Source organism: Myxine glutinosa, chromosome 2 (assembly GCF_964187855.1).
Source record: "Myxine glutinosa chromosome 2, kmMyxGlut1.1, whole genome shotgun sequence".
Taxonomy (NCBI): Eukaryota; Metazoa; Chordata; class Myxini; order Myxiniformes; family Myxinidae; genus Myxine; species Myxine glutinosa.
In genome coordinates, this window is record NC_136262.1 from 12,321,669 (window position 1) to 12,345,494 (window position 23,826).

The 23,826-nt window shown below is 46.3% G+C and overlaps 1 protein-coding gene across 3 annotated transcripts in view; it reads left to right on the top strand.

Moving 5' to 3' along the window:
- The window catches only part of RBCK1 (RANBP2-type and C3HC4-type zinc finger containing 1), a 108,750-nt gene that overhangs the window by 71,733 nt on the left and 13,191 nt on the right, over positions 1 to 23,826 (top strand). For all 3 annotated transcript variants that reach the window (XM_068108719.2, XM_068108721.2, XM_068108720.2), the window contains exons 10-12: positions 8,100 to 8,205; positions 18,463 to 18,642; positions 18,745 to 18,843. In XM_068108719.2, the coding sequence (XP_067964820.2) occupies positions 8,100 to 8,205; positions 18,463 to 18,642; positions 18,745 to 18,843 (385 nt within the window). The remainder of the gene's footprint in view (positions 1 to 8,099; positions 8,206 to 18,462; positions 18,643 to 18,744; positions 18,844 to 23,826) is intronic.

Consider the following 23,826-nt stretch of genomic DNA (forward strand, 5'->3'; position numbering starts at 1 on the left):
TTTCTGTCTCGATGCCCTCCTTGCCAGTCATTAGCACGCTGAGAAAGCGGACAAGGTCTGGAGGTAGGATGTCTTCAGGATTGAGCTCCATGTCTTCAGCTGTTGGTGGCCATGGTTGGTCTTTACACTCTCTGAAAGCCTGTAGAATACCCTGGCGAAGTTGGAGGGCAACATTTTGGTTCTTGTTTGTGCTTCCGAGTGTGAATGCTCGTGCGAGAGCATTGGAAACTGTTATGTTTGAGCTGTGCACAAGCCAGAAAGAAATGACATCACATTTGTCATGATCAACCTTCGTGAAGTGGATATGCTCCTTGATTGGGTCATTCTGTAGGCGTTTCAGTAGTTTCTCTGACCGATAATTTGAGTTCTCATATCCATTCAGTTTCAGTTCCTCGACATAGAGCAAGCGCAAGGAAGAAAGCTGTAGAACTTTATTCTGCTGGATGACCTGGGTTTGAATGTGTTCCAGTACTGAGTTGAATGCCTTTTCATGGGCGGCTGACATGCAAGCCTGCTCCTTTGGTGCTTCGGCTCTGTGAATCGCACGCTCATAGTTGTAGAATGCTGTGCGGAAAGCTTTAAAACATGACGGATGGTGTTTGGCCTCACATGCAAAGAGGTCTTTGTTTTTCACCTTTCGATGGAGTCGATAGAGACCCATTTTCTCAGCCCGTGTTTCGATTTGCTCCCATGCATTTTCTTTGTTTTTAAAGGATGGGAAGGTTGTAGGCCTCTCAGTATTGCGATGAGCATCTTTGGTCTCAACTTTCTCACAAAATATACACTCTGGCGGGAAGATGGGTTCAGCAGAACCTCCTGGTTTACGAGGAGAGTGATGCCATGATGAGGTTGATGGCCCTGGTTCTGTATCATCTCCCAGACGATGAAAGTGGCAGACAAAGTGCTTATAACACTTGCTGTGATATCCTACTCTTTCTAGGTCATCAGGAAGAGTTGCCGGGATCTGATCACATACTGATTGCATACGACATGGGGAGTCATGCGGTTGGTTGAGACGTCTATCCCGGATCTTTTGAAGCAGTTGCAGTTTTTCTGAAGCAGATCCTTTAATTTTACGGAGGGGCGTGAAATCCCCATGATCAGACATGGATGGTACATGAAGGATGCATGTAGGAGGAGAGCTTTGGGCTGCAGGTTCTACACTCCGTTTTCTTTTGGGCATGCTTGCTGTCGATGTCTACCATCACTGTTAAATGACAAATAAGAAATCACGAATGATGTTAAAAGTGCCTGTGAAAGGAGGCTCTGAGTTTTCAGTGAGGTAACAGAGGTTCTGAGTCATGTTCTACACTAGGGTACTTTTTAGCTGACTAAACCATGTTTAGTGGCATCAAAAGTGCTAATAGCTAAAACATCTAAATTCTTCCACACTAACGTTAGCTATCTAGGCCAATGAAACATTGTGCTAAGTTACTGTAGCTAGCTCAGCTGTCGTGCCTCTTTCTGGTTCAATTCATATACAGAAGTCAACAGATATGTCTCATGTTTGGCATTAACAAAAGTTTAAGTTACACCGACATTAGGAACATACTGTACATAGATGAGGCTAGCTTTAACGTTAGCTAACATGGTGCTAGCTGGCTCAGCTGTTATTCTGCCTGTTTATGATTTCATGCAGAAACTGAAGTCAAGAGTGTGAGTAACATTATAGTTAGCATCTTACCTGGCTAGATTGGAGGATGAATACCAAGAACAACACACAGATGGAATGGAAGACTGAACTTTCAACTGAGGTATTCAATAACATCAACGTTACCAATTGATACGAGCGCGCGACATTACCAATTGATACGAGCGCGCGAGCGCGCATGTTACATGGATGGAAATGTAAAATGGCAGCTATAGCAGCACTAATTTGGATCTCTAGTCTGTCATTTCTGCACTGTGATTGGATAACATAAAAAAATATGTTTGGGAGTTAACAGCAGGAGTTGGTAGATTTTACGTGGGCTGGGTGAGAAACCTTTAAATAAGCAAGTGAAAATCTCTCGCAATACAAAGTCAATGGAGGGAAGAAAAGTTGAGTGGTACCAATGTTACTGCCAATGTCCCGCCCCTATGCAAGACTCAGGAGCATCTTGTTGACATTTAACCTTGAAAATACCTGGGTTTAGACCCCTTATGTACCATGTTAAGTTATCTGCAGTATTAACGTATCCTTATCATTTGTAAAACTGATTATTTTGTAATTACAGCATTAATATGCATACTAGTATACCATAGACACATGTAATCATGTTATGAATAGTTCTATCATGATCTATGCCCTTCAAAACATGGGTCTAGACACCTTCATTTTTCAATTATCTGCAATATTGGCTGAGATATGTCAAAAATCGTTTTTTTGATAATGGCAGCAGTAATTTGCATAACAATGGTATATTTGCATAACATTTTTTCAGCTTGGGGCCATAGCTAGTCATTTTCTACACATTTTTTCCAATCTAGAAACACTGATTAGAAGTATATCTCCGGGGGGTGCAGGGGGACCTAGTCTTCCTACTAGACTAATATGGGTCCTGACTTCTCGTTCCCTCGCCCCCAACGTCTCTACCACCTCATCCAACCTCTTTGTCAGCCCCTCATGTACCATCTGGCACTCTTTCTTCATCGCTATAAGTTCCCTCTTAATTTCCCTTTGTGCTGATTTCAGCCCCCCTATCACGTCCGTGTTCTTATCCACCAGCTGCTCTATCTCTTTCTGTCCCACCGTCAGCTTCTCTACTTCCCGCGTCAACTCCTCTATACCCCCTTGTAACCTAGCTGTACTCTTCCTCACCTCTTTCTCCACGCGCTCCTCGCACTGCTTTACCTCGTCGCGTACCCCTACAAACTCTTCGCTCGCCCCATGCCTTATGTCCTCCCCCATTTCTTCTATTTCCCTCTTAGATGCCACCCTCATTTGTTCCAATTCGTTCTTTTGGGCGTCCATTTTACTTTCCAGCCCGTTTTTTACCTCCTCTAATTGATCCCCCATCTGTTTTATTTCCCGGGCGGATTTATCCCCCATTTCCCTCAATTGCCCCCCCCCCCATTTTGTTTTCCAACCCCGTTAACCCGTCCTTCATTCCTTACATTTGGTTCTCTTGGGTGGCCATCCTGTTTTCCAACCCCGTTAACCCGCCCTTCATTCCTTCCATTTGGTTCTCTTGGGTGGCCATCCTGTTTTCCAACCCCATGAACCCCTCTTTCATTTCTTTCATTTGGCCACCCATGTCCTTCAATTGGCCCCCTATTTCCTTCATTTGGCCCCCCATTTCCTTCATTTGGCCCCCCATTTTGTTTTCCAAATTATTTAACCCTTCTTTCATTTGGCCACCCATTCTTTCGGTCAACTCGCCCCTGCTACCCCTTACCTCGTCCCTTATTTCTTTCATTTGATTAGCCATTTGCCCACTCATCACATCCATTTTATGGTCCGATTTTACCATATAGGCCCATATTTGTGCCATAAATAGGTCCTTGTCCATTGGCACCGCGGGCTCGGCTACCGCGGCCATGTGCGCGGCGCCGCCATTTTCTTCGCCTGCCACCCCCACTGCTGCACCCTCATCCATGCTCTCCTCCATTTCTCCCAATTCTTCCCGGGGGTCCTGGGTTGATTCTAACTCCTCCTCTACCCCCCTCATTTACCCCCACCGGCATCCGACCATCTTGGCTATCCATGGCACGAATACAATTTAGTTGTTAATAAAATTTCGGCCGCTCGTAATTTTGAGTGCGTTAGGCGCACTTCGGGTCCAATCCCACTCCCCTGACACCAAATGTTGCGGATCTCCTCGTCGGCCTTTCCCCTTACCAAGCAGGGATTAGTCGCCTTGTCTTTTAGTAGCCGACGCGATCCGGGGCTACGACGTTCCTTCCTGGCCGGCGTTGGTACTTAGGTAATAGGAATTCGGCCTACCACCCTATTCAACGCCTTCCGGAAGGAACGTTATAGCCCCGGATCACGTCGGCTAGTAAAAGACAAGGGGACTAATCCCCCCTTGGTAAGGGGAAAGGCCGACGAGGAGATCTGCAACAATATATTCCAAGTGTTTGGCCAGTCTGTGATTTTGTCAAGGTCTGAAGAGAGGGAAGAGGCCGCAGCCTGTCTGTCTCGAGCATGAGGGATGTCCACCCTCTGAGTTTGGAGAGTGAGGCAGGATGCCAGAATGTATCAAACGCCCAAGATGTGCCTAGAGAGACGGCCCTGATCGAGTTTATGATATTGAGGGCCTCCATCCATTGTTGGGAGAGTAGAAATAGCTTGTCCAAGGTAGAGTGACTTGGTCTGAATCTGAATTGGTGATCTGAGATGTGAGACCTCTCCACGAATGTTCAGTATCTTGCAACCTGTTCGCAATCGCCCGCATGTCATGCAGCACCTCGCCCATGAACTGGACTGTGAGGTTCGACCTTGGCACCTCTTCCTCATTACTGCCACCTCCTCCTCCTCAGAAACCCTTGGAATGGCCTCCAACTCATCCTCGGTGAGTGGGTTTAGGGAACGGTTCAGCATCATGGTTTTCAGCATGAAGTCCCTCGTCTGCGTGTTGTCCTCAATACATATTCTGAGTCTTCTCCATCCTTTCCATGTGGACATTCCGGACATGGGTGACCACCTTCGTACTCAATGCAGCGCTCGCTGAAACTCTCTCATGAATGGCCTTCTCCTTCTTCCATATGTAGTGAACGGTGGATTCGTTGACGCCATAATGCCTGCCCACAGAGGGCGCACTCTCTCCTCTCGAAAGCCGGGCGAGCACCTCCACTTTCTGGCTCAGGCTCATCACTTTCTTCTGCCTCTTCATAGTCGACGCATCTCTGGAACTGGTCTTACGCTTGGGAGCCATGATTGAACGATGCGCAGAGCGAGAGTCAAAAACACAGGTCGAAGCAACGGGACGAGAACAATGTTGGAGATCGAGGACACAGTCTGTATATGTAGGATTGCGAGCATTGTGGGTATCTGCGGGAGAGGTGAATACTGCCCATTGTTTGTGAGGGATGTTATCCGATGATGCCATATTGAGTCTATCTGCTAATTTCAATAACAGATTTAATGAAGCATTTGCATTTTATAACTAGTGGAGTTGACATGTTTTCGTAGCTGATGGAACATCCCACAAAGCGTTTTCATTGTGTAAGATGATGCTTGCACATGATGCTTTATCATAAATTGCAAACTGTAATCAATTTAATGAAGCGTTTGCATTCTATAAATCGCTGGGTTGACTTGTTTACACATCTGGTGGGATATCCAGCGAAGCTCTCTTACAGTGCGTCTAAAATTTGCGCCCGGGAAAGCCATGAAAACGCAAAGCACACAACAGTGAATGTCGAAGCATGTCATGCTCGTGGATTGTATTTGATGTTTTTTTGCGTATGTCCAGCTGCTTCATGCATGGCTGGTGAAAGATGGGTTTTATAAATGTGTCAAGCTAGCGGCTAGTGAAATTAATTTTTTTCGCCCATGAAAAACCGTGAATTTGCAGAACATGGCCGCGAATAGGGGGGGGGGGGGGGAGGTTTTAACCGCGATGTCGCGGAACATGGCCGTGAATAGAAAAAAAAACTGCGATTTTGTGGAACATGGCCGTGAATAGGGAAAAAAAACTGCGAATTCACGGGACATTTTTCCATGAGTAGAGGGGAAAAAAAATCGCATTTTATCAACTGCGAATACACAAATTCAGCGAGTAGCAAAACAAAACCGCGAATAGCAGTGTCTGACTGTATTTTAAAATGACCTACTCTCCTTACTACACGGTCAGGAACAACTCGATCATTATTCCTCTTAATCATCAAAATCTGTTCCTTTTCTTTTTCACAAGGCTTATTTCCCAAAACCTCTTCATTCCAAAATACTTGGTTCATCCAGTCTTCTCTTGCACCTACAGACATTTTCCTCCATGCCTTCAACCAAAAACATTTTACCAACCCACCCATGAAGTCAAAATCTATTGCATTTGTGGGGGGCAAAAAGTATTGTATTGGATACTTGCGTTTGTTGTATTGTTGCATTTGTGGGGGTAGGGATGAAATACTGTAGTGGAGATGGGAATGTATAGGTTAGCATGGACTGTGTGACGCAAAGAAGAAGAACCCTCAATGTACATAGGCAGGGTAAACGTTGAGCTCGAGTGTTTGCATATCACCACACGGAGGGTGGTTTATGTGTTTAGTTAGATCGGGCTCAAGGATAATTCCCAGTATTTACTTACCTCCTGTGATTTTTCCCTGCCGTTGTCGTAGCGGTATCTCCTTCTAGTACCAATCCTAATGATTCTCCCACCCTTATGATACTCTAGAGCAGACAGGGAATTTTCTAGACCCTTGGGGACCATGTGAAGACCCTTCAAGACCTCGGGGTCCAATGGAATGCTGTTAGTGAAGTGTAAATTGCATGTCCTCACCATTCCAATCAAAATTATGTCTTGATATTGAGATTTGACTGAGTAGTTCCTGGAGTTGAAAGGGTTTGACCATTTAAGGGCCTGTAACTCAGTCACTGGCCCTTTTTAACCCAAGACCCTTATTACCAAGCTTCTCTCTCTAACCACCCACCCTTGAACCAATCTGACCCTATCCCCTGGATTTCACTCCCATCCATGTCTCAGCTGCGTTAAAAATCAGTTCGGAATTTGTCTTTACTAGGGCATGCCCGTACTATATATATATCTAAAATTATATCCCCCCCCTCTATTTACATGAAATGGTTTGGTCCAAAGCGAACGGCTTGCGAGTACGGTGACAATCCCCCCCCTCTATTTACATGAAATGGTTTGGTCCAAAGCGAACGGCTTGCGAGTACGGTGACAATCCCCCCCCTCTTTACATGAAATGGTTTGGTCCAAAGCGAACGGCTTGCGAGTACGGTGACAATCCCCCCCCCCCTCTATTTACATGAAATGGTTTGGTCCAAAGCGAACGGCTTGCGGAGTTTGGTAAAGAAATCGCCATAGCTCGGTAACTACTTGTCCGATTAATATGAAACCTTGAAAAGGCACATCCTCAGGTCCCCAGCAATATACCTGGCAAGTTTCAAGTATATCGGACCCGTGGTTGTCGAGAAACAGCGGTCACAGACAAACACACAGACATACACACATACACACACACACACACACACACAGAGATTACTGGAATTATAGATAGATAGCTGTGATTGCATAGCGCTGGTGACTGGTTGGGTAACAAAATGGCGCCTATTGCGACACCATCGTCGAGTTGGCCGGACTCTATATACGGCACTGGGTCTCAGGTGAAGGCTGTAAAGGGCTCAACTCTTTTGTTCCTTATCTCACCCATCTGTGGAACCATCTTCCTGAGGCTGTACTATCCCCTCTTCCGTCCAAGGCTTGAAGAACATGGTGCAGCGCCATCTTGCGGCATCGCTCATCCTTTCCCACAATTCATGTTCTACTCCTATTGACCCTGCCTCGCCCAACCCTCTCTCTTATTACAGGTTTCTGTGTTTCCTTACCCCTTCTCTCTCTTGCTCTCCCTTGTCATTCATGTTCATGAATTTCCTTGATTGTTGTGTCCAACTTTTGCCCCACTAAGATAATTCCCAACCTATTTGTCATCACTGTAATGCATTTATCAACGACACGTTATCAGTCATTGACACACATGTCATATGTCTCGGTCAACTGGTTCCTGAGTTGTTGAGTTCAGATTAATTGATAAATTGAAATCGCAAGAGACAATGTTCCTCCCAGCTGGAAATTTTGCACAAAGGTTACTCTGTAGGTCCAATGAGAAGTTGCCACTGATTTAGTGAACTTTGACCTTATGATGCTTGGTCAAAGCTTTAAGTCATGTCATGTCATGTCAGGTCAAAGTTCATGTGCAATTTGGTTTTATACAAGTTTAATAATGAACATATTACCATTATATAGCAGTTTAAAAGAGCTCTCCAAACGTATGTCGATGTAGCTTTGACAAACTGAAGAATTTATGAGCGGAAATGCTAAATGTGATGACTCCAAAGGTCATCCAGAGGTCAAACTTTTGACCTGTAGCTTATCAGTTTTCATTTGCTGAACAGTATAATGTTGTTGTCACTTCTGTCATATAATTATGTTTTTCAGAGAGTGTTTAAAGGGGACTATCCTCAACTGTGAGGAAGCTGAAGTGAGTTGTCCTTTTGGTGAATATCCGTGCACTGCCATCCTTCAAGAGAGGGAGATTAGATCGGTAGGTCTTGTTCCTTGTAAACATGAAATATTCCACAAGTTGCAGCTCAAACAGAAGTGTGATTATTTGCATTGTGATAAACTCTGGAGCGTGATTGATTAATCTAAAGATACCGGTCATATGTGACCATTAACTTGGTAATTTCAAGCATCTGCACAACTCTGCCGTCTCATATGGCCTTCTGCTGTTCCAATGTGGGAAGAATACCGGCGTCGTTGACGATGTATCCTTGGCGGTAACAACAAGATTTCCGAGCAAGGTGCCAGGATTTGATAACTCCATGTCGGAAGAATACCGGCGTCGTTAACGATGTATCCTTGGCGGTAACAACAAGATTTCTGAGCAAGGTGCCAGGATTCGATAACTCCATGTCGGAAGAATACCGGCGTCGTTAATGATGTATCCTTGGCAGTAAGAACAAGATTTCCGAGCAAGGTGCCAGGATTCGATAACTCCATGTCGGAAGAATACCGGCGTCGTTAACGATGTATCCTTGGCAGTAAGGACCAGATTTTGAGCAAGGTGCCAGGATTCGATAACTCCATGTCGGAAGAATACCGGCGTCGTTAACGATGTATCCTTGGCGGTAACAACGAGATTTCTGAGCAAGGTGCCAGGATTCGATAACTCCATGTCGGAAGAATACCGGCGTCGTTAACGATGTATCCTTGGCAGTAAGGACGAGATTTCGAGCAAGGTGCTGGGATTCGATAACTCCATGTCGGAAGAATACCGGCGTCGTTAACGATGTATCCTTGGCAGTAAGAACGAGATTTCGAGCAAGGTGCTGGGATTCGATAACTCCATGTCGGAAGAATACCGGCGTCGTTAACGATGTATCCTTGGCAGTAAGAACGAGATTTCGAGCAAGGTGCTGGGATTCGATAACTCCATGTCAGAAGAATACCGGCGTCGTTAACGATGTATCCTTGGCAGTAAGAACGAGATTTCGAGCAAGGTGCTGGGATTCGATAACTCCATGTCGGAAGAATACCGGCGTCGTTAACGATGTATCCTTTGCAGTAAGAACAAGATTTCGAGCAAGGTGCCCGGATTCGATAACTCCATGTCGGAAGAATACCGGCGTCGTTAACGATGTATCCTTGGCAGTAAGAACGAGATTTCTGAGCAAGGTGCTCGGATTCGATAACTCCATGTCGGAAGAATACCGGCGTCGTTAACGATGTATCCTTGGCAGTAAGAACGAGATTTCTGAGCAAGGTGCTCGGATTCGATAACTCCATGTCGGAAGAATACCGGCGTCGTGAGCGATGTATCCTTGGCAGTAAGAACGAGATTTCTGAGCAAGGTGCCAGGATTCGATAACTCCATGTCGGAAGAATACCGGCGTCGTTAATGATGTATCCTTGGCAGTAAGAACAAGATTTCCGAGCAAGGTGCCAGGATTCGATAATTCCATGTCGGAAGAATACCGGCGTCGTTAACGATGTATCCTTGGCAGTAAGGACGAGATTTCGAGCAAGGTGCTGGGATTCGATAACTCCATGTCGGAAGAATACCGGCGTCGTTAATGATGTATCCTTGGCAGTAAGAACGAGATTTCGAGCAAGGTGCTGGGATTCGAGAACTCCATGTCGGAAGAATACCGGCGTCGTGAGCGATGTATCCTTGGCAGTAAGAACGAGATTTCTGAGCAAGGTGCCAGGATTCGATAACTCCATGTCGGAAGAATACCGGCGTCGTTAACGATGTATCCTTGGTGGTAACAACAAGATTTCCGAGCATGGTGCCAGGATTCGATAACTCCATGTCGGAAGAATACCGGCGTTGTTGACGATGTATCCTTGGCAGTAAGAATGAGATTTCTAGCAAGGTGCTGGGATTCGAGAACTCCATGTCTGAAGAATACCGGCATCGTTAATGATTTATCCTTGGCAGTAAGAACGAGATTTCTGAGCAAGGTGCCAGGATTCGATAACTCCATGTCGGAAGAATACCGGCGTCGTTAACGATGTATCCTTGGCAGTAAGAATGAGATTTCTAGCAAGGTGCTCGGATTCGATAACTCCATGTCGGAAGAATACCGGCGTTGTTGACGATGTATCCTTGGCAGTAAGAATGAGATTTCTAGCAAGGTGCTAGGATTCGAGAACTCCATGTCGGAAGAATACCGGCGTCGTTAACGATGTATCCTTGGCAGTAAGAACAAGATTTCCGAGCAAGGTGCTAGGATTCGATAACTCTATGTCGGAAGAATACCGGCGTCGTTAATGATGTATCCTTGGCAGTAAGAACAAGATTTCCGAGCAAGGTGCCAGGATTCGATAATTCCATGTCGGAAGAATACCGGCGTCGTTAACGATGTATCCTTGGCAGTAAGGACGAGATTTCGAGCAAGGTGCTGGGATTCGATAACTCCATGTCGGAAGAATACCGGCGTCGTTAATGATGTATCCTTGGCAGTAAGAACGAGATTTCGAGCAAGGTGCTGGGATTCGATAACTCCATGTCGGAAGAATACCGGCGTCGTTAATGATGTATCCTTGGCAGTAAGGACGAGATTTCGAGCAAGGTGCTGGGATTCGATAACTCCATGTCGGAAGAATACCGGCGTCGTTAACGATGTATCCTTGGCAGTAAGAACGAGATTTCGAGCAAGGTGCTGGGATTCGATAACTCCATGTCGGAAGAATACCGGCGTTGTTAACGATGTATCCTTGGCAGTAAAAACGAGATTTCGAGCAAGGTGCTGGGATTCGATAACTCCATGTTGGAAGAATACCGGCGTCGTTAACGATGTATCCTTGGCAGTAAGAACGAGATTTCGAGCAAGGTGCTGGGATTCGATAACTCCATGTCGGAAGAATACCGGCGTCGTTGACAATGTATCCTTGGCAGTAAGAATGAGATTTCTAGCAAGGTGCTAGGATTCGAGAACTCCATGTCTGAAGAATACCGGCATCGTTAATGATGTATCCTTGGCAGTAAGAACGAGATTTCTGAGCAAGGTGCCAGGATTCGATAACTCCATGTCGGAAGAATACCAGCGTCGTTAACGATGTATCCTTGGCAGTAAGAACGAGATTTCGAGCAAGGTGCTGGGATTCGATAACTCCATGTCGGAAGAATACCGGCGTCGTTAACGATGTATCCTTGGCAGTAAGGACGAGATTTCTGAGCAAGGTGCTCGGATTCGATAACTCCATGTCGGAAGAATACCGGCGTCGTTAACGATGTATCCTTGGCAGTAAGAACGAGATTTCTGAGCAAGGTGCTCGGATTCGATAACTCCATGTCGGAAGAATACCGGCGTCGTGAGCGATGTATCCTTGGCAGTAAGAACGAGATTTCTGAGCAAGGTGCCAGGATTCGATAACTCCATGTCGGAAGAATACCGGCGTCGTTGACGATGTATCCTTGGCAGTAAGAATGAGATTTCTAGCAAGGTGCTGGGATTCGAGAACTCCATGTCTGAAGAATACCGGCATCGTTAATGATGTATCCTTGGCAGTAAGAACGAGATTTCTGAGCAAGGTGCCAGGATTCGATAACTCCATGTCGGAAGAATACCGGCGTCGTTAACGATGTATCCTTGGCAGTAAGAATGAGATTTCTAGCAAGGTGCTCGGATTCGATAACTCCATGTCGGAAGAATACCGGCGTCGTTGACGATGTATCCTTGGCAGTAAGAATGAGATTTCTAGCAAGGTGCTAGGATTCGAGAACTCCATGTCGGAAGAATACCGGCGTCGTTAATGATGTATCCTTGGCAGTAAGAACGAGATTTCTGAGCAAGGTGCCAGGATTCGATAACTCCATGTCGGAAGAATACCGGCGTCATTAACGATGTATCCTTGGCAGTAAGAATGAGATTTCTAGCAAGGTGCTAGGATTCGAGAACTCCATGTCTGAAGAATACCGGCATTGTTAATGATGTATCCTTGGCAGTAAGAACAAGATTTCGAGCAAGGTGCTAGGATTTGCTAACTCCATGTCGGAAGAATACCGGCGTCGTTAACGATGTATCCTTGGCAGTAAGAACGAGATTTCTGAGCAAGGTGCGAGGATTCGATAACTCCATGTCGGAAGAATACCGGCGTCGTTAACGATGTATCCTTGGCAGTAAGAACGAGATTTCTGAGCAAGGTGCTGGGATTCGATAACTCCATGTCGGAAGAATACCGGCGTCGTTAACGATGTATTCTTGGCAGTAAGAACGAGATTTCTGAGCAAGGTGCGAGGATTCGATAACTCCATGTTGGAAGAATACCGTCGTCGTTAACGATGTATCCTTGGCATTAAGAACGAGATTTCTGAGCAAGGTGCTGGGATTCGATAACTCCATGTCGGAAGAATACCGGCATCGTTAACGATGCATCCTTGGCAGTAAGAACGAGATTTCTGAGCAAGGTGCCAGTTTTCGATAACCCCATGTCGGAAGAATACCAGCATCGTAAACGATGTATCCTTGGCGGTAACAACAAGATTTCTGAGCAAGGTGCTGGGATTCGATAACTCCATGTCGGAAGAATACCGGCATCGTTAACGATGTATCCTTGGCAGTAAGAACGAGATTTCTGAGCAAGGTGCCAGGATTCGATAACTCCATGTCGGAAGAATACCGGCGTCGTTAACGATGTATCCTTGGCAGTAAGAACGAGATTTCGAGCAAGGTGCTAGTATTTGATAACTCCATGTCAGAAGAATACCGGCGTCGTGAGCGATGTATCCTTGGCAGTAAGAACGAGATTTCTGAGCAAGGTGCCAGGATTCGATAACTCCATGTCGGAAGAATACCGGCGTCGTTAACGATGTATCCTTGGTGGTAACAACAAGATTTCCGAGCATGGTGCCAGGATTCGATAACTCCATGTCGGAAGAATACCGGCGTCGTTAACGATGTATCCTTGGCAGTAAGAATGAGATTTCTAGCAAGGTGCTAGGATTCGATAACTCCATGTCGGAAGAATACCGGCGTCGTTGACGATGTATCCTTGGCAGTAAGAATAAGATTTCTAGCAAGGTGCTGGGATTCGAGAACTCCATGTCTGAAGAATACCGGCATCGTTAATGATGTATCCTTGGCAGTAAGAACGAGATTTCTGAGCAAGGTGCCAGGATTCGATAACTCCATGTCGGAAGAATACCGGCGTCGTTAACGATGTATCCTTGGCAGTAAGAATGAGATTTCTAGCAAGGTGCTCGGATTCGATAACTCCATGTCGGAAGAATACCGGCGTCGTTGACAATGTATCCTTGGCAGTAAGAATGAGATTTCTAGCAAGGTGCTAGGATTCGAGAACTCCATGTCGGAAGAATACCGGCGTCGTTAACGATGTATCCTTGGCAGTAAGAACGAGATTTCTGAGCAAGGTGCTCGGATTCGATAACTCCATGTCGGAAGAATACCGGCGTCGTTAACGATGTATCCTTGGCAGTAAGAACGAGATTTCTGAGCAAGGTGCTCGGATTCGATAACTCCATGTCGGAAGAATACCGGCGTCGTTAACGATGTATCCTTGGCAGTAAGAACGAGATTTCTGAGAAAGGTGCTCGGATTCGATAACTCCATGTCGGAAGAATACCGGCGTCGTTAACGGTGTATCCTTGGCAGTAAGAACGAGATTTCTGAGCAAGGTGCTCGGATTCGATAACTCCATGTCGGAAGAATACCGGCGTCGTTAATGATGTATCCTTGGCAGTAAGAACGAGATTTCTGAGCAAGGTGCCAGGATTCGATAACTCCATGTCGGAAGAATACCGGCGTCGTTAACGATGTATCCTTGGCAGTAAGAATGAGATTTCTAGCAAGGTGCTAGGATTCGAGAACTCCATGTCTGAAGAATACCGGCATTGTTAATGATGTATCCTTGGCAGTAAGAACAAGATTTCGAGCAAGGTGCTAGGATTTGCTAACTCCATGTCGGAAGAATACCGGCGTCGTTAACGATGTATCCTTGGCAGTAAGAACGAGATTTCTGAGCAAGGTGCGAGGATTCGATAACTCCATGTTGGAAGAATACCGGCGTCGTTAACGATGTATCCTTGGCAGTAAGAACGAGATTTCGAGCAAGGTGCTAGGATTTGTTAACTCCATGTCGGAAGAATACCGGCGTCGTTAACGATGTATCCTTGGCAGTAAGAACGAGATTTCTGAGCAAGGTGCTGGGATTCGATAATTCCATGTCGGAAGAATACCGGCGTCGTTAACGATGTATCCTTGGCAGTAAGAACGAGATTTCTGAGCAAGGTGCTAGTATTTGATAACTCCATGTCAGAAGAATACCGACGTCGTAAACGATGCATCCTTGGCAGTAAGAACGAGATTTCTGAGCATGGTGCTAGGATTCGATAACTCCATGTCGGAAGAATACCGGCGTCGTTAACGATGTATCCTTGGCAGTAAGAACGAGATTTCGAGCAAGGTGCTGGGATTCGATAACTTCATGTCGGAAGAATACCGGTGTCGTTAACGATGTATCCTTGGCAGTTAGAACGAGATTTCGAGCAAGGTGCTGGGATTTGATAACTCCATGTCGGAAGAATACCGGCGTCGTTAATGATGTATCCTTGGCAGTAAGAACGAGATTTCTAAGCAAGGTGCCAGGATTAGATAACTCCATGTCGGAAGAATACCGGCGTCGAAAACGATGCATCCGTGGGGGTAACAACAAGATTTCTAAGCAAGGTGCTAGGATTTGATAACTCCTTGTCAGAAGAATACCGACGTCGTAAACGATGCATCGTTGGCGGGAACAACAAGATTTCCGAGCAAGGTGCCAGGATTCGATAACTCCATGTCGGAAGAATACCGGCGTCGTTAATGATGTATCCTTGGCAGTAAGAACAAGATTTCGAGCAAGGTGCTAGGATTTGATAACTCCATGTCGGAAGAATACCGGCGTTGTTAATGATGTATCCTTGGCAGTAAGAACGAGATTTCGAGCAAGGTGCTGGGATTCGATAACTCCATGTCGGAAGAATACCGGCGTCGTTAACGATGTATCCTTGGCAGTAAGAACGAGATTTCGAGCAAGGTGCTAGGATTCGATAACTCCATGTCGGAAGAATACCGGCGTCATTGACGATGTATCCTTGGCAGTAAGAACGAGATTTCGAGCAAGGTGCCAGGATTCGAGAACTCCATGTCGGAAGAATACCGGCGTCATTAACGATGTATCCTTGGCAGTAAGAACAAGATTTCGAGCAAGGTGCTAGGATTTGATAACTCCATGTCAGAAGAATACCGGCGTCATTAACGATGTATCCTTGGCAGTAAGAACGAGATTTCTGAGCAAGGTGCCAGGATTCGATAACTCCATGTTGGAAGAATACCGGCGTCGTTAACGATGTATCCTTGGCAGTAAGAACGAGATTTCTGAGCAAGGTGCTGGGATTCGATAACTCCATGTCGGAAGAATACCGGCGTCGTTAATGATGTATCATTGGCAGTAAGAACGAGATTTCGAGCAAGGTGCCAGGATTCGATAACTCCATGTCGGAATAATAGCGGCGTCATTAACGATGTATCCTTGGCAGTAAGAACGAGATTTCTGAGCAAGGTGCCAGGATTCGATAACTCCATGTCGGAAGAATACCGGCGTCGTTAACGATGTGTCCTTGGCAGTAAGAACAAGATTTCTGAGCAAGGTGCGAGGATTCGATAACTCCATGTCGGAAGAATACCGGCGTCGTTAACGATGTATCCTTGGCAGTAAGTACAAGATTTCTGAGCAAGGTCCCAGGATTCGATAACTCCATGTCGGAAGAATACCGGCGTCGTAAACGATGTATCCTTGGCAGAAAGAACAAGATTTCTGAGCAAGGTGCCAGGATTCGATAACTCCATGTCGGAAGAATACCAGCATCGTAAACGATGTATCCTTGGCGGTAACAACAAGATTTCTGAGCAAGGTGCCAGGATTCGATAACTCCATGTCGGAAGAATACCGGCGTCGTAAACGATGTATCCTTGGCAGTAAGAACGAGATTTCGAGCAAGGTGCTAGGATTCGATAACTCCATGTCGGAAGAATACCGGCGTCGTTGACGATGTATCCTTGGCAGTAAGAACGAGATTTCGAGCAAGGTGCCAGGATTCGAGAACTCCATGTCGGAAGAATACCGGCGTCGTTAACGATGTATCCTTGGCAGTAAGAACGAGATTTCGAGCAAGGTGCTGGGATTCGATAACTCCATGTCGGAAGAATACCGGTGTCGTTAACGATGTATCCTTGGCAGTAAGAACGAGATTTCGAGCAAGGTGCTGGGATTTGATAACTCCATGTCGGAAGAATACCGGCGTCGTTAATGATGTATCCTTGGCAGTAAGAACGAGATTTCTAAGCAAGGTGCCAGGATTAGATAACTCCATGTCAGAAGAATACCAGCGTCGAAAACGATGCATCCGTGGGGGTAACAACAAGATTTCTAAGCAAGGTGCTAGGATTTGATAACTCCATGTCAGAAGAATACCGACGTCTTTAAATGATGCATCATTGGCGGTAACAACAAGATTTCCGAGCAAGGTGCCAGGATTCGATAACTCCATGTCGGAAGAATACCGGCGTCGTTAATGATGTATCCTTGGCAGTAAGAACAAGATTTCGAGCAAGGTGCTGGGATTCGATAACTCCATGTCGGAAGAATACCGGCGTCGTTAATGATGTATCCTTGCCAGTAAGAACAAGATTTCGAGCAAGGTGCTAGGATTTGATAACTCCATGTCGGAAGAATACCGGCGTCGTTAATGATGTATCCTTGGCAGTAAGAACGAGATTTCGAGCAAGGTGCTGGGATTCGATAACTCCATGTCGGAAGAATACTGGCGTCGTTAACGATGTATCCTTGGCAGTAAGAACGAGATTTCTGAGCAAGGTGCCAGGATTCGATAACTCCATGTCGGAAGAATACTGGCGTCGTTAACGATGTATCCTTGGCAGTAAGAACGAGATTTCTGAGCAAGGTGCTGGGATTCGATAACTCCATGTCGGAAGAATACCGGCGTCGTTAACGATGTATCCTTGGCAGTAACAACAAGATTTCCGAGCAAGGTGCCAGGATTCGAAAACTCCATGTCGGAAGAATTCTGGCGTCGTTAACGATGTATCCTTGGCAGTAAGAACGAGATTTCGAGCATGGTGCTGGGATTTGATAACTCCATGTCGGAAGAATACCGGCGTCGTTAATGATGTATCCTTGGCAGTAAGGACCAGATTTCTGAGCAAGGTGCTAGGATTTGATAACTCCATGTCGGAAGAATACCGGCGTCGTTAATGATGTATCCTTGGCAGTAAGAACGAGATTTCTGAGCAAGGTGCCAGGATTAGATAACTCCATCAGGTGATCAGAAGCAACGGAGGCATCATTAGGTGGGAGGCCAGACACAAGTTCTTGTTACACTGTTACAGCAACACATCTGTACTTTCCCATATATTTATCCTCACCAGAGGAGAGGGTATTGCATTTGATTCCGTCTGTCTATCTATCTGTCTTTCTGTGTGTTTCTTTGTCTGCCTGTCCGCACAGAATAAATATGATTTTCTCTGCAACCGTTGGTCCAATTGACAGGAAATTGTTACCATAGGTGCAACTCCACCTGCAGAATTTTTATAATGATAATTTTGACGTTATAGATCACGTTGTGTTGGCGCCATTTTGGAAAAACCGACAAACTTTGCACCTCAATATCTCCGAAAGCACTGCATAGAAAAAATTGAGATATTGCTCATTGCAAAGAACTCTACATGAGGCATAACATATGTTGATGGTGATGTCATAGGTGCCTCCATTATGACGACATAATTCGACAAGTACAAAACTTCACCCAATCAAGATGAAATTTCTTGAGCGTCATCTGTGGATAAATTGGTGGAGAAAAAAAATATTGAGTCATCGGTCACGTGGTTCGGCCGCCATATTTGTTTTTACACAAAAGCCTTAAAAACCACTAAAAACACGTCCTGGCGAGGATCTGCATTTTCATTGCTCTTTCTTGTTTGACATTTTATTTGGATGCATTTTTACTGCTTTATTAGCTCTGTCTCCAATACACAGAAAATTGAACCGTTGAGGAGACGAGTGATACTTTGCGCACATGATCTGTATTGTTTCTGATTAAAGTCCTGCTGTGGCTGAACTATTGGACTTCAAGGCGTGAGGAAATGGAGATGGTGGTGCTTAAAAAAAGTCTTTGCCCAAAACTTTTTTCCTTTTTCTGAACATATAGATGTGTTACCGATGATAATGTATTATTTGACATTTTAATTGATCTTGATATGGTTGTGCTCATGTGCAGCTGGTTTCTACTGAAGAATATCAGCAGTTCCTTAGTCGTGGCCTGGCTCTAGCAGAGAACAGAAGTACCAACAGCTACCACTGTCGTACGACTGACTGCCCTGGCTGGTGTATCTACGAGGATGCCGTCAACGAGTTTCGCTGTCCTCGCTGTAATCACTGCAACTGCCTAACTTGCAAAGTGAGTGCGAATCGCTTAAAATATCTGCTTCACATCTTCAGTCCTGGACCTTCAGAATGGTCTTTGTTGTGATACTTCTGTGAACTCTGTGGTTACTTTCAGGCGCTGCACGAAGGCATGGACTGTAAGCAGTACCAGGAAGATCTGAGGTTCCGTGCGGTGTCTGACCATGCTGCACTGCAGACCCATGACTTCCTGAAGGTTTGTTGCTCCGATTTTTGAACATGGTAGGAGATAACACAAGGGGTGGACAAGATGGATCAAAAAGCAAAATTTTGGGAGGGTTGGGAGTTGTTTAACAGGTGTAGAAAAGATCATGGTTTTGGATGGGGGATGACTTGAGATGGTGGTGAACAGCTGTCTTGAAGATGTGGAGGGAAGAATGAGATTGAAGAGAATATGGAATGTGGTTTCACAGGTGGGAAAAAGAGGAATAAATGAGTGGAGGTGAGCAGTGGTTCTGGATTTAGACAAGGCCATGAGAAGTGGGTTGCTGGTGGACCGCATGTGGCCTGCAGATATTTTGAAGGGACAGACACTGAGAGGGCAGAGGGTGCAAAACCAGAAATGAGGAGGAAGAAGACAAAGGCCACCGACCTGTCGACAATGACGAAGTGATAGGTCCATAGAGTCAGCTTCATCGCAAGAAATTTCAATAATCTTGAAGGCCTTGATTTCCACAGCGTCAAGCCGAGCAATATATGAGGCAGGGGTCCAGCCCAGACGGGAGAGCAGTACTCAATCAAGCTGTGGATGAAGGCCTTGTCACTGGATAGCAGCCCAGGTGTGCCAAAGAAGGGCTTTGCATGATGGAGGATGCCCCAGTCGGCGTCTGGCTTTGAAGGCCAACTTTGAAATGTGGTTTGCCCAAGATAGATCATGACTGAGAGTGTGACCCAAGGGTTTGAGTGACTGAACCTCTTTGAGAGGGTTGTTAAGAAAGTAGTTAGGAGGGTTTACGTAACGTTTCTTTCAGATAGATAGTCAGTGTGTGGGATTTGTTAGGATTGAAAGACATATTCCAAGTGTTTGATCAATTTGGTGATTTTGACAAAGTCTGAAGAGAGGAAAGAGGCTGCTGCCTGTCTGTCAGAAGGATGAGAGATGTCACATCAGACAACAACAACAACAACATGCATTTTAAGGCCATTTTCCCTGCTAGAGCAGGGGTTAGCCTAGTTAGTTAGTTCACATCAGAGAGTCGGTGAAATCATTGATGAACATTAGGAATAAGATGGGGCCGAGAACACTGCCTTGGGGTACTCCAGCCTTGACAGGGAGAGGAGAAGAAAGGATTCCGTATGGAGACACACATTGGCTGCGCGAGTGGAGGAAGTTGGGAATCTAAGAGTGGAGTTGGCCTTGGATTCCATAGGCTGACAGTTTGGAGAGCAAGGCGGGAGGGCAGACTGCATAAAAAGCTCGAATTGTGTCCAGAGAGCGGCCCTGATCTCATGTCTGATTTTAGGGCCTCCGTCCATTGTTGGGAGAGTAAAAGCAATATGTCCAAGGTCGAGCGACCAAGTCGGAATCCAAATTGATGATCTGAGATGAGGTTGTTGGAGAAAATGAATGAAGATTTTTGAAGCAAACACAGAAATTTGCTTCACCTCTTGCAATTTACAGGAAGTATTTTAATATCTTTGCATGTGTAGTCTAAGTTATTGTGCTACTTTCCACCTGTGCTCATTTATACCTTTTTCTTACACCGATGCCATTCAGGGACATCTTAGCATGTCATTGGCATGTCATTTCCAGTGAGATGCAGTCTCTGCTTAAAATAAAGTCCATAGTCAAGGAGCTTACGAGCAGATTATAGAAGGTTTACGTGATGAAAGGAAAGAAGTTGTAGTGTAGCAGCATAGCAAACCTGTTGTGCATTTTGTGATACAAGCACCAAATTTGGCACAAATGTACATTAATATGTTGCAAACATTTTCAGATATTGGGCCACTTGAAATTCTCTCTTTATGTCCGCCATATTGGATTTCAAAATGGCCGCCACTTGAAATCTACATTTGCTATTATCTCTGGACGTAATGCAGCTATTGACTTGATTCTGGTATCTAAATGTATGTTTTTGGGGGCAAGGAATCCAATGGTACCAATTTCAACTTAATATTATTAATTAATTAATTAATTTAATTTATTAATTTAATTAATTAATTTATTAATTACTTAATTTCAACAACTTAATAGGAATTGGTCGACAGACTGTCACACCTTGGCCTGAGCATCTCCTATGATAGAGTGCTCCAGCTCTCAGCACAGATGGGCAACAGTGTCTGCCAACAGTTTCACAGAGAACGAGTGGTCTGCCCTCCGAAGATGCGTGGCAAAGTGTTTACAACTGCCGCTGTAGACAACATAGATCACAACCCCAGTGCAACAACATCAAAGGACTCCTTCCATGGTACCGCTATCTCCCTCATACAACATCCTTCTTACACTGGTGAAGGAGTGGATCGGAGTATCGTCATTGTTGGAGGATCTGGGGATGCACGGTCCAAGACAGTCGCCCCCTTGCCGCACTACTACACTGATGTACCCCCTGTCACTAGCAGCATCAAGAAGTCGCCTGTCCCAGCTGCTAAAGTGGCGTCATTGACCAGAGGAGACTTCAAACAGCAGACTGATGAAGAATACCAATGGCTAGGCAATGCAAAGCGAGTCCTGGAAGACAACACTGGTACAGTGGACAATGACAACACATCTTGGGCTGCATTTCATGCCAGCCGACAGCCACCAGATGCTCGAGTCATCTGCCCCACGTCGCTGCTTCCACTCTTCCTGGAGAGTGCCCACACAGTGGCCATGATCCGGCACTCAATGGACGTCGTGAAGAATGCTGTGGAACACCTGAATCCTGGACAGACACCAGTGGTCACCGTTGATCAGCCACTGTTTGCTTTGGCCAAGCAGATACAGTGGAAGTGGCCAGAGAGCTATGGTGAAGACCAGATAGTGGTGATGTTTGGTGGCCTCCACATAGAGATGGCGGCACTGAGGACACTGGGGGACTGGCTGAAAGGGAGTGGTTGGGTGCAAGCACTTGTGCAAGCCGAGATTGCGACAGCAGGGACAGCAGACTCATTCCTGCGAGCATCCCATGTCTTGCGCACAAGAAGAGCACATCAAGTGACTGCAGCAGCACTGTACATCCTGCAACACCGTGCCTACAACCACTACTGTCTGGGAGAAACCAGGGATGCAGAGGACCTTCCGGAGTTTGAAGACTGGTGTTGCCAGAGAGGAGAAGACATCCCCCAGTTTCACTACTGGGCAACCGTGCTGGAACTAGAACTGTTGGTTCTAGTGTATGTGCGTTCTCTCAGGCAGGGATCGTTAATGATGTACCTCGATGCTCTGACAGAGCTGGTCCCCTGGTTCCATGCACTGGATCACACCCACTATGCTAGGTGGATACCAGTGCACCTGAAGGACATGGCCGAACTCACCATCAAACACCCAGATGTAGCCAGGAAATTCAGGGAAAGCCACTTCACCGTTCAGAAAACACAGAGGGTGTTCTCTTCAATCCCGATTGACCAGGCACATGAGCAGAATAATGCCTGCATCAAAGGAGACGGTGGAGCAGTTGGGCTCACTGACAACCCTAGTGCATACAACAGGATCACGAACCTCTCGATGATGCGCATTGCATCGTCTGGTATGTCACGAGGTGCAGAGGACAGCAGCAGCAGCGCCTCAGTGAGTTCTGGCAGTACCGTCCAGACTGCCCACGCAGTGTTCTTGCCATGTCTATGAAAACTAGACACAGTGTCGCATCCAGTTAGAGCGTGGAACATTGGCAGTGCACGAGCCTTCTCTCGTCCCAATCCAGCTGCTATTTCGTGTGCTGCTAGGTATCGGAAACTCTGGCCTGTTCCGAATGCCAGCCACAGTTTGTCTTCTGGTTGCAACTCCTGTGCCAGGGACACTGCCAGCACCACAACATCGGTGTCTACAGTCCGGATGAGTATTGCATGGTGTCCATGCTGGACTGCGTGAGATGCATGCAGCAACATCCGACTGTCAGCCTCTTCATGGTTACATGGGGCGAGTGAGGTCAGATCTGGCAGTAGTGGCTTGCTGAGCACTGCCTCTCCATCAGTAATGACGAGTTGCTTGTCCTCCTGGTCAAACCATTCCATGAGAGCTGCTGAGAGGAACCTGAACAGCTCGGTCTTGTTGCTGTCCACTCGTAGGAAGTTCTGCCAGTTTCCTGGTATGGCTGCGGCAGCCACCACACGTCTCCGCACACCTTGTCCCCGCTTTGCACGTGTACTACCTTTCAGTGAATCAGCAAGGTAAGTATCCCAGACCAGATCCAGGCGTGACACTGTTTGCAGCTTCGTGGACATATATGGGATGAAGATCTGTTGTGCATACTCTTCAAAGGTCTTTGATGCAGCCGGCTTCAGCATCTGGACGATGGCTGCTCCATCAAGCACAATACAGGTCGTGACAGGAGTCTCTGTCTTTGCGTCGGAGACTTCTTCCAAGCATGTGAGGAGATCACTCTTGGTACCAGTGCAGAGGCTTCCACCATCAGACAATGCAGGAGGACATGCCTGATTCTCGTGACAAAAGAACTCCTCAAGGTTTCCATCCCTCGTCTGGCAGCCAATGTACAGGCGTGCGAAGAGTTCACGGTCATTCTTGATGGAGGCGAGCTGTTGCTGACCTTTGCTCTGGCTTCTTGGAGTGGAAGTGCTGAACACCTTCAGCTTGTTACGAGGAATGGGTGCGTCCACTGCCTTTGTTCTGTCCAACAGACACTCTCTGGTGAAAGCCTCGAACTGCTCTTGGCCAATCCTCTTGGCATTCATCACGGTCTCCACAGCAGCAGGATCTGCGATCTCCTTTGTTTCCAGTTTGACTACATCCTGACTCTCCTCCTCGAATGGGTTGCCCATCTCCTCTATGACACCGACGAGAGAGCGAACATCTTTCACAAATGAGGCCTGTACACTTGGCGTCTGATCATGATGACGTGTGTCTGCTGTTTGCCGTCTCCAGTGTTGGTTCCCATCCTGGAATTCTTCGATCACCCTGGCAACTTCTGGTCCCGCAACCATCCAGCGACGTAGGGCACTAGGGTTGTCAGTGAGCCCAACTGCTCCACCGTCTCCTTTGATGCAGGCATTATTCTGCTCATGTGCCTGGTCAATCGGGATTGAA